This window comes from Antedon bifida, chromosome 3 (assembly GCF_963402885.1).
Source record: "Antedon bifida chromosome 3, ecAntBifi1.1, whole genome shotgun sequence".
NCBI classification, from domain to species: Eukaryota; Metazoa; Echinodermata; class Crinoidea; order Comatulida; family Antedonidae; genus Antedon; species Antedon bifida.
This window is the reverse complement of record NC_136228.1, coordinates 31,061,939-31,079,683: the sequence shown is the minus strand read 5'-3', so window position 1 is coordinate 31,079,683 and position 17,745 is coordinate 31,061,939. Positions and strand designations below refer to the sequence as shown.

Below are 17,745 nucleotides of genomic sequence, written 5' to 3'. Positions count from 1 at the left end.
AAAAACAAATCGATATGATTTTATTATATACCCTATGAAACATACGAACGCCTAACTGAGATTAGATTATTGTCAAATTATATTCATAATGATTTAGTGTTTACAAACAGTTAATAAATAAATAAAAAAGAATAAGGTATTTGTTTACGTCTATTAATATTATATTGATAGCCTTATTAAAAAAAAAGACCAAACTTTGATAGCGAGGCTGAGAAATCGTCGCGCCACCTAGAGTTTAAAAACTGCAATTTAATGAAACAAATTGCATTTTACGGTCTTACACGATCATTGCGTAGTGAAGTTTATTAGGTCCGCTAAGTGTGTAAAAGAAGACAAAAATCCAGACGATAACAATTTCTAGGAGGCCCACCCCTAGCCTAGCCATTTATTTTGCTGGTTTTGGCGATAATTAAATTAAGTTTCTGCCAGAAAGGTAATCCTGACTAATTTAATACTTTATTTGCTATTAAATAGATTTATACATTTGTAATGTTTTAATTATGATAAGTTAGAACGGGTGGTGCGGTGCCTAGATAGGCCTACTACTACTAGAGGAGGCCTAGGCCTAGCTAGGCGGCTAGATAGTAGTAGGCCCTCTAGACTAGGCCTCTAGGCCTAGACAAGTATCAGACAGATGAAGACTAGGCCTAAGCCTAGCTAGCCTCCTTTAGCTACTAGTAGGAGGCCATGGTGGTCTGGTGGAGGCCTACTAGTACTAGCCTAGGCCTAGCCTAGCTAGTCGTAGTAGTAGTACTGTAGTAGTATTAGGCCTAGCCCTAGTTTAGTTAGGCTTATTAGACGTAAAAGTTACTTAGGAATATTACCAAAATGGTATGTTACGCTTCACATTCATAATGAGTCTAAAAAAGGATTACTTTTTTGTGCGCAAACCTTACAATTTCATAAGTTGTCATTAATTTATATTATCTGATCTTTAATGTAGAAGAAAAAAACACAAGAGGTAGGCCTAGGGTTATTTGATGTTTAAAAATGTTTTTGAAATATTTTATTATTTTTCTGTCCAAAGGTCTAGGCTAGGCCTATTAGAGAGATTAAAATGGCAAGTGCTGGTGAAAGTAAGCCAGTTAAAATTGGTATGAAAGTGGAGGTTAAAGAAAAAGGACTAGTTGGGAAGATAGCCTTCATTGGTGTAACCAGCTTTGCATCGTAAGTACAAATCATAATCAATACTTTTGGTTGATTTGCATACATTTTAATATCCAAAATCCAAAAGAGGACCTACTTATTTAATAAAACTTATCTATAATTACAACAAACATTTTCATTTTGTTAAGTGATTGTGAACTCTAACTCCACTCCAAACAGATTTTGATATAATAATAATAATAATGTCTTATATGACAAGGATTATATATGACACAAAGGTATTGTCATTGACATATATCCTACACAATGTGCTATTTAAATTAAATAATATTTTTTTCTTTTGAATTTTAGTGGAAAGTGGATTGGTGTGGTTCTAAGTGAGCCGAAGGGAAAGAATAATGGAGTTGTCAGTGGAAAGAAATATTTCAATTGTTCTCCCAATCATGGATTGTTTGTTCGGCAGTCACAGGTACTTTATTGATATTAAGCTCTGTCTACACTATCAAACTTTATGTGGCAAAAAATGTGATGTGCCCATATACAGTATTTGATAGTGTAGACAGAGCTTTAAATAAATAATTTAACTAAACAACTAGTTCAAAGCAACATTGCAGTGTGCTCCTAAAGCTCTGTCCACACTAGCAAACTAGTTTTACAAAAAAAAGTGATATATGGTCCATACTGTATATGGGCACATCACATTTTGTTGTCACATAAAGTTTGATAGTGTAGACAGAGCTTTATTTGCAAGATTCATTGCATACAGTATAATCAGGGAAGAGTTAAATTTAATTTAACTCTTCCCTGGTATAATAATATGTTGGTACATGGTATTTTTTATTTCCAAAAAAATTAAGACAAAAGCTGAAATGAAGTATTTTGTAACAAGTTAACTAACTAAAATAATAATTAGATAAAATTAACAACAGCAATACTATTATGGCACTTATTACATTCATTAATACAAAAATATCAATATATGTGTAAACTATCAATCTACAGCATATAGTTATAACAACTGGTTTTCTTTGCAGTTGATCATACTAGAAGAGGCAGGTGACAGTAAAGGTTCAACCCCTACGTCTTCTCCATCTACAACGCCCTCTAGCAACAATGCGGAAAGAAGATTATTAAAGCAATCTGGGGTATGTTAAACCAAATTTAAAATTGTGTTTAATTTTTTTGTACATCAATTGTAGAGATTTGATTTGCATTTTTAAAATTTATTTGAAAAATAAAACTATCTTTTTCTCAGAAACAAGAACAGCAGAATGTTTCAAAACAAAAAAAAACTGATGTGAGACATTTTTTAATAATGGGTTTTGGTTTATATATGGTTTTAATCGTTTAACTTCAAAAATATTGAAATACATTATTTATAAAATTGTTTTAACATAAGAATATTTTAAATTATATATTTTTTAGGTAAATATTAGATTTAAATTTTACTTTTTTGGTAGGTAATACTATCTTTAAAGGTGATATGTGTTAGTTTCTTGTGATTAAATAATATGTTATTATTGTAGCATGGCTTTAGGTTTATTGTAGAGCCTAGTTCATTCATATTCATTTACATATTATATTGTTTACAGAAAATTTTTTTTTCTTATGGCCAATTCATATGGAGTGAGGAAAAAAAATAAACATACACAAAACACTACATTTTATACATTTTCATAACATAAACATGATAGAAAAATATTGTACTAATTCCATATAGTAATCAATGATAACAACATGAACAAATATTTTAAATGGAAAAAATGTCTATAAAGTTGGGCATCCTTCAGACATAGATTAGGTTCCATTAGTTATATAGGCCATGTTTCCGCAGCTAAAAATGAACCGATAAAAATTAACCAATAAAAATTAACTTATAATTAACCGATAAACTGCCTGTGATTCTGCTCGAAAAAAATTAACTGATAATTATCTCATTCAAATCGGATAATTATCAGATGAATGCTATAAGTTTTAGCCTTTGACCTGAAGGACAAATTGTAGCGTTGTGATTGGTTCGGTAATGACTGATCATGCGCACTTTATTTTTAATTAATTGCCTGATTGGTTAAAAAATTAACCAATAATTTTTTTTTGTCTGCGGAAACTATTGCCATACATTTATATTACTGGATAACTTTACAGGGTCTCGATAGAAGAGCATCAGAACCAGCCAAGTTAGCCTCTTTGAAAGTGAGTTCACTATATACCATGCGATGATGCATCTTGAGTTCTCAATAATCTACCTTCATCAGTGGTTATACCCTATGCATTTGTAAGCATGACTTAGCATGCAAGTTCACTATGTCGCATGTCTAGAATATATAGATCCGCATCAAAATGGATGTTTAAATTGCAATTAGTGTTTCTTTCAAAAGAACGGTTCTGTGATTTTTTATTTCACTGTCATAGTTTAAAGTATAACTAGATCACATTATTTATTCTAAAGGAGGAATTGGTAAGAGTAAAAGGAAGGGTCTTATATAATCTATGTTGGATAGAAAGAATATGTGTATAACAAACAGTGGCATAACGCAGCAGGCATAGGCCCTTGGTTTAGCACTACTAAGGCATCCTCCAACACTGTGTACAGTAGTTGCATTTGGATGCTCATGCTCTGGGGCCCCTCAAGCTCTTGGGGCTCTGCCAGTGAGCACTCATAGCCATTATGCCACTGATAAAAAAATTATTATGTAATGATTGGTATATTTATACTAATACTTTCCAGCATAGGTTATAAAAATTTAGGTGTTGAAAATGTCTTGTTGAATAGTTTTGTTGTAACGCTGTATGTATGTGCATACCCTACTAACTTTTGTTTGTTTCCTAGCCTGTTTCCTGTTCAACCATCATGTTGTGTTTGCTGACGAATAATAATTAATATAATATTAATTTTTTTATGATGCCAAATTTTAACTTTTATTCAACAGACACCGAAGAAGAAAGGTGGAGCAAAACCAGCTCAGGGTGTGAGTTGCTATAAAAAAATAAAAATAATTGAATGTATTTAAAAAGTTTTAACACGTCTTTTGGTTTAATACTACTAATACCCAAGAAATTTAATTTACAGAATATGGGATTATTAATATTTTGGTTACTTTTTTGTTGTTTATTTTGGTTATTTGTAGAGCATTGATGTAAAATTATAACTTGAATTGGTTTTAAGGCTATTATTATTATTGTCTTAAAACAAAAAGTAATATGGCCCAGCATAAAATGTGGAATAGACTCAGGCTCTTTCTTTGTGTCAGGAATTATAGTATAATTTACCACTGGTTTAACAAAATAAGAACAGCACTGTCCCAGATAACAGGTTTGGCTTTGGCTAGTAAAATCTACAAAAAATATAGCACACTGAAACAATCCTATTGCAACTCAAATATTCTAGATATTAAAAAGTCATTGCACCCATGGTATAAAAAAAGAAAAGACAGTGTTTTTTTTTTCATGCTACTTCTAAGATATGGTAAGAGATAACAGACTAGCATATGGAAGGCATGGGTTTGAGACCTGTCTCTGTCATATTGTGTGTATTCTAGGCAAGATGCTTTACTCTCTTTGCCTTGTTCTTCCGATGGGATGTAAAGATGTTGTGAACAATAAGAATTTTTTATACAACAGTAGTATAGGATAATTTCCTGTGTGATAATCATGGTCCTATACTGTAGCAGAACAGTCAGATAATTAAAGGTCACTCAGTATAAAAAGAAAAAAATCAAATAATCAAGATTGATTTACTCAATGCTCTACCGTTTTATGTTTATAGACCTCAATTATAGGCAACAAATGATAACAAATAAGTTAGTTGACAATTGATTTAATTAATTTTCTAAATGGCATTTATTTTTGCAATTATATTTGTAGATGGCAGTTTCTATACCCTGACATCCTTTTGTCAAAACCCCTACCTCCTTTTTATCAAAGCCCCTACCTGTGTAGTGTTGTTATCCAATAAATTAGTGTTTATATTAGCATGATAATGATAAAAATCAATCCTTCCTGTCCCATAACTTACTAGTGTTTTATTAGTCATATATTTATAATATATTAATAATATTTATTTTATTCATTTTTCCACCCATACAGTTATCCTTCTAAATGGTGTTTTCTCATGTATAAATTTCATGGTAGCATGAATGTTTCAAAACTTCCTATTTTTAAAATCCAATCCTGCTATTTTGATTTGTAAAATTTATTTTCATTCTATTTTATCTTTAGGTTCTAGCATTATTTGTTAATAAGTGCAATGTAAATGCATTTTGTTATTTTTTGTTATAGTTAATTTTTTTAAATTGCTTTATATTTTTTTGTAAAGAAGATTTTTTAAACAAATAGGCTGAATCCAATTTGAATACAGTAATAGTAATATATAAATAATGTCATGAGTAGATGTATAAAGCTCTGTCTACACTATCAAACTAATTTGACAAAAAAAATGTGTCCAAATATGGTAGTGGTATGCTTAAATATGGTAGTGATATGACATCATCATGCCCATATATGGGCGCATCACATTTTTTTGTCACATACAATTTGATAGTGTAGACATCATAGCTTAACACACAGTTACTAGGGTGGTGTTCACACTACTCACATGTTAGTTTATATAAAAAAGCAATGGTTGCACTTAAGTATGCAAATAAGATGCTTTTATACTGAGTTTGCAATTAGTTTTAGAGGGCTCACTATTTGCAGTTGAACTGTAGTTTAAAGAATGTCCATAGACATTTATGTATTATACATAATAAAGTATTTATATATGATTATTCTGCACTGGCTTTTTGCTGAAATTTACAAATGTTTGTTTCTATAATCCTGCACTGATATGCATTCACACTGCAAACAAATAAATAAATAGAGAGAGAAAATTATTTTTCACATTCGCTTTAAAATGAGCAACATAAAGTATATTATTCATTACTAAACTAATATAATTATATTATTTGTATAGAAATATATATATATATATATATAAACACAGTAGGCAAAGAACATTAATTCTAAACCGCCCGGTGATATACTGAAATTTAATTAATTAATTTGAAACGATAAAGATGAGGAAAATCTGTGAGAATGAGAAAAAGTCGCCCCAACCGAGACTCGAACTCGGACCGCCTGCTTGATATGCAGATGTCCTAACCATTAGACCACTGGGGCTTTCATGGTTTTGTTCGAACTCGATTGGATAGCGACTCTTTAACATTCTCGGCGTGGTACGGCGGAACAGCACTAGTCCTCAGTTGTACACACGCGCAACAGAGATCAAATTGATACGCCCTCATCTTACAGTATTTTTATTCACGAGGCGGGATCTCCGAAGAGATACTTTTATATATATAAACACAGTAGGCAAAGAACATTAATTCTAAACCGCCCGGTGATATACTGAAATTTAATTAATTAATTTGAAACGATAAAGATGAGGAAAATCTGTGAGAATGAGAAAAAGTTTATATATATAAACAAATCAGGCAAAGAACATTAATTCTAAACCGCCCGGTGATATACTGAAATTTAATTAATTAATTTGAAACGATAAAGATGAGGAAATCTGTGAGAAAATAACCAAATTTATTGTTAATCATTATATAATGGAAAGAGATCTATCTAAAAATAACTTATTTAATTAAAAAAACATATTTAGTTTTATAACACAGTAGCTACACTATTAGTATTTGGTTTATGCCTTAAACTCATAATAACCTAATAATATAGGAAATATTATAAACATGTATGTAGTATAAAGTGTATTCATTGAACTAATTTTATTTTGAATTTCATTTATTTCTTTTAAGCTCTGTCTACACTATCAAGTTTGACAGTAGTGATATGCCCAAATATGGTAGTGATATGACATCATCATGTCCATATATGGGCACATCACATTTTTTGTCACATAAAGTTTGATAGTGTAGACAGGGCCTTATAGTACAGGGTAATTATGTTTGCTATTTCAGATTTTATTTATAATTTTATCTTTTATTTCAGCATTGATTTATCCCTTTTTTTTCAAGAATGAATAATTTGTTTATAAATGGATGTTTGTGTTTTGTTTTTCAAAAATAATTATTTTATTATTTATTTTAAATAAATAGAGAATGTAAATTGTCTTGAATTTTGTTTGTAAAATTATCATCACTACAAATGAAGCAATTATCTATTGCAATTAATCAAAAAAGTTTGTCAGCATAGACAACTAGAATCACACAATAAAGAATGGTGTAGTTGAAGATATTATTTCCTACATATTTAGTATGGAACATTTTATAATTACTATTTAACATATTTTCTTAAACTAATAATCTATTTTTTGGTTTGATAGATTAAGCCCCCAGAGGTGAGGCCAAGCCCGCCACCATCGGAGGCTTCGCAGCCAGAATCCGAAGAAGATTTCAACTCTGAGGAAATAATGAACTTGCGACATCAGGTGAAGGATCTGTCAGAGAAGTTGGATACGTTAAAGATCCGACGTGCTGAAGACAAAGTAAAATTAAAAGATATGGAGAAAATGAAGATACAGCTACAACAGGTAGGTAAACACATCTGTTCAACAGAATCCTGTATTTAAATTATCTATATAATTATTATAATAAATCTAAAGGCAAATGACTGAAATGCTGTGGGTATCAGTGGCTGGATCTCAATGAAGATACAAAATAAAATAAGCAAAATCAAAACGATAAAAGTAAAACAGCCAGAACAATTTGTAGAGCTTTCGGGCAACACTATAATAATTATTATATATGTATATTATAAGAGGACAATTTCTTGTGAGCTAAACAAGGGGTAATACTATGACTAACCCCTATGGATGGAACAACCCTATTATTAGGCGATAATTTGTTTGGTCCTGAAGGTGTCCCCTTAATAGAGGTATGTTACAAAAGAGATGCGAAACATTTGACTGTAAACAAATGAAATTAATAACTTTTGTTTTTGTATTAAAGCATCAAGAATTTAAGTCCAGAATGACTGAAGCAAAATCTGATCTAGAACGACAACTGCAAGAAGCTAAGAAAGTAAGTTTAAAGCTCTCTGTCTACACTATCAAACTTTATCTGACAAAAAAATGTGATGTGCCCATGCGTGGACATGATACCATATTTGTGCATATCACTACCATATTTGGGCACATTACTCTTATTTTGTCAAACTAGACAGAGTTTTATCAAGATCATTGGAAAGATTTGAATGAGATGTGGCATTTGTGATGTTATTGGTAGTGGTGGTTGTGGTGATGTTATGGTTGTGTGTTATGATTGTGATGAGTATGGGTATACAATTAAAGCAGCTTTGTGATGATTTGTTTATTTTTTAATAATTGTTGTTGTTTTATGATTTTCAGGAAGCTAGGGAGGCAGTTGAAGCTAAGCAGAGACATGAGGATGATGTTGCAGAAGTCGCAGAGAGCATTGAGATGGCCACTCTTGACAAAGAAATGGCAGAAGAACGAGTAAGTCTAAAATTGTTTATTATTTCAGCACTACAACCATTCTAGGCTTTGAACCTTATATACATTTATAGAGTATCACGGTGTGACGTCACAATGATAGAGGGCGCTGCATGGTTGCTAGCCAACCAAAAAATGCGTTCAGCGCTACTATGTTGATAAACAGTAAAGATCTGTATTTCTATCAAATTATGTATCTTAGCTTCATTTTTTTTAACTTAAACTGTAGTTGAAGAATAAATAGATTATTAAAAACAAATATTTAGTGATCTTTTGAAATTTTAGTTTGTTTTTATTGAAAATTATTAAGTTTTAAAATGACTACTTCAATAAGGCTATTCCAAACCATTGGTGATCTTGGAGTCACTCAGGCAGGCTGAACGCAGCGCCACCTACCATCGTGACGTCAGCACCGTGATACTCTATATGTAACAATAAAGATAACAGTGAAAAGTGTAAATGTGATATGTCCATATATGGACATGATGATGTCATATCACTACCATTTTCTTTTCAAATTTTGTTCTTTCTTTTTTTTGTCTTTATATGGTTTTGATTATTTTTGTAATACGACGAACTTGTGTAAAAACAATCAATGTTGATTGAACGAGTTGTACTGTACATCAGTCTCGTGAATAAATAAAGTTTATATATACATATATATCCAACTTTTTTGTCAAACTAGTTGATAGTGTGGACAGAGCTTTAGAGTCAATTTATTCTCTTTCAGGCTGATACTTTGCAGCAAGAAGTTGAAACATTGAAAGAGAAAAACGAAGAGTTGACCCTTGACCTTGAGTTGCTTCGAAGTGAAATTGAGCAAGGAGGTAAGGACTACAACAATGTTTCTTCAAATCCTACTTAATGCAAGAACACGTAATAGTTATAACGCTATAAAATATTCCTGGGAGATACAAATATATTTATTCTATTATTCTCTTTTTTTTTATATTTTTAAATTCTTTTATAGCTCCATTATTGTTTTGTTTAAAATGATAATACTATATTTTGAAATCTTAAAAACAATTTTATATTAACAGCAGGTTTAATTCAATTCAATTCTGCTTTATTTCGGATTGATGTCCAGAATTACAAATCTATTGCAGCAAAAACAAGTATAAATATATAAATAACAAAAAAATAGAAAAAAATACACCGGTATCAGATTAGATATTTCTTGCCTTTTATTTGTTTGTTTTTTTATGATATTTAAACAAAAAATATTCGCATTTGTTGTTAACTATTTGAATTTATTCCTCAGCAAAATCAGGCGATGGTTCCAAAGGTACTGGTAACATCAATCACATAATGCTCATGTTTTTGACAGTTTTCTTGGATAACTAAATATGTTTTCCACTAAAACAAAATATTCAATTTGCTTTGGTCACTTCACTTGCTTATCACATAAGTTAAAATTTGAATAGTAGGGCTACTTTATTTCTTAAGGAATGTTTTAGTAATACTGTATATATTCGAATAAACGCCCACTTTGAATAAACGCCCCCTCGAATAAACGTCCTCTCATAGAACACCATTTGGAATAATAAATTTCCCAGGTGTTTATTTATTTCCTTAATAATAATAAAATAAATAATATTAAATAATAATAATAAACACCCTGCCACATGCATTAATTTTGTATTACAACACATATTTGTAGTAGAATTCATTGACTGCCATGATCAACCAAGAATGTTGTTACCGTTTTTACTGTATTTGATCACTTTTTGATATTAATTGTTTATATTTAGGGGGTATTTAATTTATTATACATGTTACCATATTACACACAAAAAAATAAATGCCTCCGCGAATAAATGCCTCCCTCAAATAAACTCTCCTTCAGTCCCAAATAACCCTCTTGAACAATAAACGCCCAGGGAGGGGGAAGGGCGGTTATTCGAATAAATACGGTAATCTAAATTGAATTAGTATTCTGAATTTATTTAGTGTTCTGAACCTTCAAATATTTTAAGTTAATAGTCATTTCAATCCCACTTCTAGAACTGTTATGAAGAGTTTGTTGACCCTGGACATATTATGAGCCCAGAACTTTTTTTCTTGCCCTTTTACAATCACATTATGTGTGTGTTTTCTGCACAAAAAGATACAATTTGTATGTATTACGATTCTAAAACTAGAATGGTTCTTTTTGCATGAAAATAATTTTAGTTGGAATAGTTTCTTAAGCTCTGTCTACATTATCAAACTTTTGTGGAAAAAAACATGTGCCCATATATGGACACAATGACATCATTTATGGACACAATGACATCATATTTGGACATAATGACATCATATCACTACCATATTACGGCACGTCACACTAGTTTTTATAGTGTAGACAGAGCTTTAGGTGACATTTTCAAGATTTAAGATTTTGTTCACATCAGTATTATTTACAAACCCATCAAACTTCCTTTTCCCCATACTTACACGGTGGAGGTATTTGATTTAATTAATACCTTATGAGTTGACTTTTTTAAGGTGGAAGGTGTTATAAAATATTTATGCACTTGTCTATTTAATTCTATTATGCACAATACAACTATTTATTGATTATTACATATTTTTTATTCCCAAACTCAGCATGTTTTAAGTAGCGACTTAGAGTCTAGTGCTAGGCTATTCTATGGATATTAAGAAAGTACAGTACAAAAATGTTATGTTAAAAAACATAAAACTACACTTGTTATGATGTAAGTAACTTAAGTATCATGAATAGTTTTTCCTTCATTATTCATTTTGCTGACAATATTGTGTGGTTTTAAGCATAAAAAAGGATTTTTGTTGTTAGTCTAAAATTGTGTCATGACACTAAGCTGGTAAAACAAACACAATGTTTATGGGGGTATGTGTGGGTGTTACAGCACAATTTACCTTCACACGATTCTCTGTACTGTATCTTAATTTGTTCAGTATCTTGTCAATGTTCCACAATACAGTGTCACATGTTTGTCACAATGTAAAACGGCGTCATTTTTTTTTATATATAGGAATTATTTTTACAGTTTGGTTAAAGTAAACAAAAATGTCACATGTGATACTGTATTTAGAAATTTTTATATGATACTACACGAATTATGACATATGCCTAGATAGTATACCCGGGTAGAATCGGCTACTTCATTTACATTAAAAATCATACTTGGAACTGCCTCATTGTCATTTTCAAAAATACAATTAGTTTGAAGTCCTAGAAAAAAAATCACACAGGTTTTTACATGTTGAGTGCACAGTACATAATAATGTATATTTTTTGTATGTGACTAAATTTATTTTATGTGTGTACTGGACAATACTAATTTGTAATTGTTGGTGCGTTTAGGTACTGAAGGAGCTGCTACCAACTACCAAATCAAGCAGATGGAACAACAGAACACCAGACTGAAGGAAGCTCTTGTGAGGTTGCGTGACCTCTCCAACCATGAGAAGCAAGAGTATCAAGGATTGGTAAAAGAGAAAGAAAAGGTTGTGAACGAATGTAAAGAAGCAAGAATACAGAAAGAAAGCGTTTCCAAAGCTTTGAAGGAATCAGAAAACCAGGTGATTGAGCTTAAGGAACAAGTGGATGCTGCTCTGGGGGCAGAGGAGATGGTAGAGTCTCTGACAGAGGCTAACCTTGAACTTGAAGAAAAGGTCCAAGAGCTACAGGACAACATTAATGATTTGGTGAGAAACATGTGTTGTTAATTTCTTTAGAACCTTGTTGGAAGTAGGTATAATAAGATATTGAAAAAAATTGTCTTAAGAATGTCCGCCTTAAATCCTTAAAGCTAAAGATTTTGTATGACTTTATTTAGGACACACTTGCCGACATGAACGAAGAGATCCAGGAAAATGCAAGAGAAACCGAGTTGGAATTGCGAGAGGAACGTGACATGGCTAACTCCAGAGTACTCGATTCTCAGCGTAAAATGGAATCTATGAATGACAGCGTTGCTGATTACCAACAAACGATCGCCAAGTTTAGAGAACTTACTTCTTCTCTTCAGGTAAATGATTCAATAGTATTTAGAATTTCAGTTAGCTATTTAGTGATTTTACAGAAAAAATATAAACAAACACCTAATCCTAATTTATTCTATTTCTTTTATTAGGAGGAGAATCGTCAACTTCTCTTGAAGGCAGAGAGAGCCGACAACAGCCAGGATTCGACGCCAGATCAACCAGCCTTTGACTTCAAGCAGAAATTTGCCGAAGCCAAAGCACAGGCTAAGGTGACTACTTTCAACACATTTATTTTCCTTTTCCTAAACTGTAATTGACATTTTGCTTCAATGTTTGTATAAACATGAACTTTAAAGTATTTTTTATGTTATGAATATTTATTGACTTTGTAGATGATCGAACTGGACATACGCAAGCTTGAGGTAGAGCAGTCAAAGCGCCACATTGAGTTGCTTTGCTCTTTCATGGCGGACAGCTTCCTTCGAAGAGGAGGTACTCATATGTTTTTTCTTTTTTCTAATCTTATTTGAACTTAAAGAATATAATCTCAAAGCTCTGTCTGTGATGTGCCCATATATGGACATGATGTCACATAATCACACTTTTTGTTTTCAAACTTGTTTGATAGTGTAGACAGAGAATAAGAAAGGTAATATTCATATGTGCATAATATTCTCAAAATAAAGCAGCTATATTATACTATATGTAAATGTTGTACCATTGATGGTAGAAAATCCATTAAGCTCTCTCTACACTATCTAACTTTATGTGACAAAAAAATGTGATGTGTCCATATTTAAGCATACCACTACCATATTCGGGCTCATCACACTTTTATTGTCACACTAGTTTGATAGACAGCTTAAGTCATTCATGATTGTTTTGATTTCAGAAGGTATCAAAATAGATTGATTATTTTTTAATTTTTTAAGGTGATCATGACTGTGTTCAAGTTCTTCTGCTCTTGTCTCGACTCAATTCCAAGGCTGAGATGATTATTAATCAAATCAAAGAAAAAGTAAGGAAAATATACAAATCGACAACATTGTATGCATGACTTTTAAATGAATACTGTACTGCTTAACCTTGTATTTAGAGATGATGATATGTATTTCATGAGATCCATACCTGCATAGACGCTAAAATTGTCATTCCCAGAATATGCTTGAAAGGAAAATGCAGCAGTTCAGGTGTCGTATACTGTAGATGTCTCCAATACATGACATGCCCGACCCTCCTATTCCTATACAGTATCTCACTCATGTTGGTTTGTGTAAACTAACTGCTATTTCTTTCTCAATTCTTTAGGCTGAGTTGCCACAAAGCTTTGATAGAGAGGGAATGCTTCAAAATAACAAGGGAGAACAGCTATCATTTACCAACACCCTCATCTTTACCCTACATCAGTTTCAAGCTATTCTACACAAATATCAATAGTAAGTAATTGAAGGATGCTTTTCATCATCTGATGTTAATGCATGCAATACACACTGGTGGAAGCTAATTGTGCAAGCATATTATATTGTAGTTGAGGAATTTATATCAATTTACATGATGTTTGATCTTAATTTATAAAGCTTGTGTTTATTTGTTTTCAGTTCTTTGTCCAACTGTAGCGTTGACTTGTTCTGCAAGATTGGTACCCTGTTCCCTGAGATGGCACCATATGAAAGTTCACTGGATTTCTACATTGAACAACTTAGAAAAGACCAGGTAAGATCCACCGACACCTTTGGGACACAAAAATTTGATGGCCATACTGTACATACATACATATATTTCCCTTCATTCATTTCACATAAAAGTGTGCCCTTATTCTGGTGTCCTTTAAATTTAATTTTGCAATATTAAAATATATAAAAATACAATTACAAGAAAACAGATCAATAAAAGTAAAATAAAAAAAAATATTTTACTCGTCGCCTCCCCACAAAGGCCGGCAGGATTACCAAAAGCATAAATAAAACAATGTCTAGTGGCTCTCCAATGTGGTGTCCACTGAATAGTGGTGTTCTAAAAAAGGGGTTTTATTATTAATAAATATGAATAAATTAACAAATTTTAACAAATTATTTCAATTATTGGTAGTAATGTAACTTAAGCATCTAATCTAATTTTTTTTCTGTAGCTGGATGAGACAACTTCTCTTGAGGCATTAAAGAAAGCCATCACCTATTTCAGACACCTGTATAATGTACACCTGGTTCAGGAGGAGACTGACCTTACCATAGCGATGGAAGACAGTGTCAAGATGATCACATCTGCTAGTGAATGTATTACTTTGGAAACTAAGAAGGTTAAAGTGCTTATGCAGGTAAAGCTTGGGTTACACTGTTAATGATGTCACCACCATATTTGGGCATATCACTACCATATATGGGCACATCACACTTTTTTTGGTCAAACTAGTTTGATAGTGTAGTCAGAGCTTAAAGTTGATTAATTCACTCCATCAATTTGATGATAGTTCTAATAATTTTATTCAGACTTCTATTCAATTTATCTTCTTTTTTTTTTCAGGCCAAGCAAGAGACGACTGATCTTGCCATTTTAATGAAAGATCTGGATTCCACAGCAGATGACATAAAAACATTTTCTAGACAGGTGAGTTTGCATTTGCTGTTTTACTACTTAGAAAAAAAATGTTTTAATCTCGAAATTCAATAACTCATGAAAGTCATGATGTCAGTGATTGTTGAAAATATATTGCTTTTCACTATTAAAAAAATACAATAATTAATATAAATTGTGTATAATATGATTATGTTAATTTTAGATACGGCGCAGATTACCTAAGCAAGGAGAGATAGGATCAGGTGAAGATGGACCTGGACCTGCAGCTCTGATGTATGGACCAGAGGTGAGGTGGTTATGCGTAATTATAAAGAACATTCTATATTATCATTCTCCTATCATTGTTATTGTCATTATTCTCATGCCAAAGAATATGATGGACAGAATAACAGAATATTACCATTGTGATAGAACATTTTACGAGTAACAAAAGTAGTACATATATTGTATTAAATTACCTGAATTATCTGAATTATGAGCTTTGAGAAATCCTTTAGTCAAAAAAGTTTCAAAGCTACAAACACAGTTTATGTTAAAAATGTAGCGACTGTACCCTTTTTAAGAGCACACCTTCATGACCCAAAAAATCATTGAGAGGTGTTCCCTCAGTCCTAACAGTAGTTTTTTGAATATTTCCCCTTATTCTGGAAAGTGTCCCCTTAATAGAGTGTCCCAAAGGGTTCTACTGTATTTCAACTTATGAAGCCATATTATACATTTATTCTAATCTTTATATTAAAGCAGGGTTTTGTTTATTTATCTTCAGGTTCAGAATAACTTATCTGAAAGTTCAGATGGTCTTTGTACTCTAGTGAATGCGTTGAGAAGTCTTGGAAAAGAAGCCATGACCATTGCTGGCTCTCTTACAGGTACGATCCGTCTTTCTTTACTGTAATGTATTTCTTAGGATTTTAGGTATTGTAGATATTGTAATACTTTTTAAAATACACTTTTCAATTCTATTTGTATTTAGATTATGTATTTCAGGTTAAAAATATTACAATGTAATAACAATTTTCGACCTAATATTCAGTGGCGTAACGTAGAGGCATGTAGCCCCCTGGTTTAGGAACCCTAAGTGGCCCTTTAACGTTGAAGGCCTCAGGCGTTTTTAGCCTTTTTCGACATATTTTAATACAGTCAACTCTTCCAATATCGGACACCTTTGGGCTGGCCAAATATGTCTGGTTTTCGGAATGTTTTTTTAATGGTAAAAATGAATTTGGGACTGTTTGGACTTCAAGAAAAATCTAGTATTGGGATAGTTTCTGTTTTTCAGAGAGTCCGGTATTGGGAAGAGTTGACTACCTGTTTTTTCCACTGGGCACTGCTCTGGTTTAGTCAGTGAGTGCTCATAGCCGTTACGTCACTGCTAATATTTTAATTCTTTAACGGGTGTTAGGATTATATTATGTTTTTTTATGCAAATACCCTGACAATATTTGTACAGGAAGAACTCCAGAGAAGAAGAAAAAGGACACAAAACCAGTAGAGGAGGATGAAGGTTTGTTAAAAATACCACATAGCCTTGCTGTGATGATCACATTATTAATCTGTGGAAGCTATTTCTAACAATAACATTCTTTACTTTTGTTATATATACTTTATTTGCAGTGCTTAAGATTCATATGCAAGCAAGATCATATATATTTTATAATATTGCCATGACAGGGCTGTTGAGAGATGAAGAAATGAGTATATGATGAGTTTGCGGAATATGTTGTCAGTGGTGAATCCAAAATTTTGAAATATGAGGAGGGGGAAGACAAGGCCTAAAAATTAATTAACTAAAGCGAAACTAAACTTAATTTCTTATCCCATTTTAATTTTTAAGTGTGGGGAATGGCCGACTGGATCTGTCTGTGGTATTGTTTGAAGTGAGAATGAGAATGCCCTATTATTATTATTATTATTTATTTTCAGTTGTTTGTGATTCAAATATTATATAAGTTATACATGCATGGTGCATGGTTTGTTATTAATACTAAATCTACTATTATACAGATATTGACTGCTTAGAGGTTAAATATAAGATTTGACATCCCCGAGGGAATGATATTATGTTCGAGGGAATATATATTTCCCGAAGCGCCAGCTGAGGGAAATATATATTCCCCGAGAACATAATATCATTCCCAAGGGGATGTCAAATCTTATATTTAACCGATATAAAAGGCAATATCTGTTATATTATATAGCCAAGAACAAGTCTGCTGGTGAAGCTAGGCTAGGCCTCCTATTCTATAGATAGTATTTGTATTGTATGTAAACAAGCCTCCTGCCTAGACACCTTACCTTGCGAAGAATAATATACAGATAATTACTAATTAATGATTCCTTGGCAATAAAATATTCACTTAGGCCTAGGTCGTTTAAATTAACAGAAGAATTTCCATCAATAAGCCTATTAATAATAATATTATAATCAGGTAGGCCGAATAAACAATTCATCGTCTTCTCTTCGAGGAGCTAGCCGAATCACCGGATGTTCAGCGCGTAGTTACTAGGTTACTACCGTGAGTATTGACCAATCACAAACGGTGTTTCATCACATTTAGGGAGGACTAATAACAAATGAGGGCGCTATGTATGCATAGTTTAAATAGTTTAGATGAATAATTTCTTCAAGCAAGCTGCGTGGCGCAACGGTGGAAGCGTTGTCT

The 17,745-nt window shown here is 32.1% G+C and overlaps 1 protein-coding gene and 1 non-coding gene across 6 annotated transcripts in view; one reads left to right on the top strand and one right to left on the bottom strand.

Moving 5' to 3' along the window:
- The first annotated feature begins 324 nt into the window (after nucleotides 1-324).
- Nucleotides 325-17,745, top strand: part of LOC144837438 (dynactin subunit 1-like) — a 38,909-nt gene continuing 21,488 nt past the window's right edge. The window contains exons 1-22 of one of the 5 annotated variants that reach the window (XM_078692541.1): nucleotides 325-433; nucleotides 1,028-1,167; nucleotides 1,459-1,576; nucleotides 2,142-2,252; nucleotides 3,253-3,300; nucleotides 4,038-4,076; nucleotides 7,430-7,636; nucleotides 8,055-8,126; nucleotides 8,453-8,560; nucleotides 9,288-9,384; nucleotides 11,886-12,229; nucleotides 12,361-12,552; nucleotides 12,658-12,777; nucleotides 12,901-13,000; nucleotides 13,441-13,526; nucleotides 13,817-13,944; nucleotides 14,107-14,221; nucleotides 14,637-14,822; nucleotides 15,029-15,112; nucleotides 15,285-15,368; nucleotides 15,849-15,951; nucleotides 16,533-16,586. In XM_078692541.1, coding sequence (XP_078548667.1) covers nucleotides 1,058-1,167; nucleotides 1,459-1,576; nucleotides 2,142-2,252; nucleotides 3,253-3,300; nucleotides 4,038-4,076; nucleotides 7,430-7,636; nucleotides 8,055-8,126; nucleotides 8,453-8,560; nucleotides 9,288-9,384; nucleotides 11,886-12,229; nucleotides 12,361-12,552; nucleotides 12,658-12,777; nucleotides 12,901-13,000; nucleotides 13,441-13,526; nucleotides 13,817-13,944; nucleotides 14,107-14,221; nucleotides 14,637-14,822; nucleotides 15,029-15,112; nucleotides 15,285-15,368; nucleotides 15,849-15,951; nucleotides 16,533-16,586 — 2,506 coding nt within the window. In that variant the 5' untranslated portion in view covers nucleotides 325-433; nucleotides 1,028-1,057. The remainder of the gene's footprint in view (nucleotides 434-1,027; nucleotides 1,168-1,458; nucleotides 1,577-2,141; nucleotides 2,253-3,252; nucleotides 3,301-4,037; nucleotides 4,077-7,429; nucleotides 7,637-8,054; nucleotides 8,127-8,452; nucleotides 8,561-9,287; nucleotides 9,385-11,885; nucleotides 12,230-12,360; nucleotides 12,553-12,657; nucleotides 12,778-12,900; nucleotides 13,001-13,440; nucleotides 13,527-13,816; nucleotides 13,945-14,106; nucleotides 14,222-14,636; nucleotides 14,823-15,028; nucleotides 15,113-15,284; nucleotides 15,369-15,848; nucleotides 15,952-16,532; nucleotides 16,587-17,745) is intronic. The other 4 variants (XM_078692543.1, XM_078692542.1, XM_078692544.1 and 1 more) reach the window with 4 other exon arrangements.
- On the bottom strand, nucleotides 6,193-6,264 carry Trnad-auc (transfer RNA aspartic acid (anticodon AUC)). Its single transcript has one exon. It is a non-coding gene; the product is annotated as a tRNA-Asp (tRNA).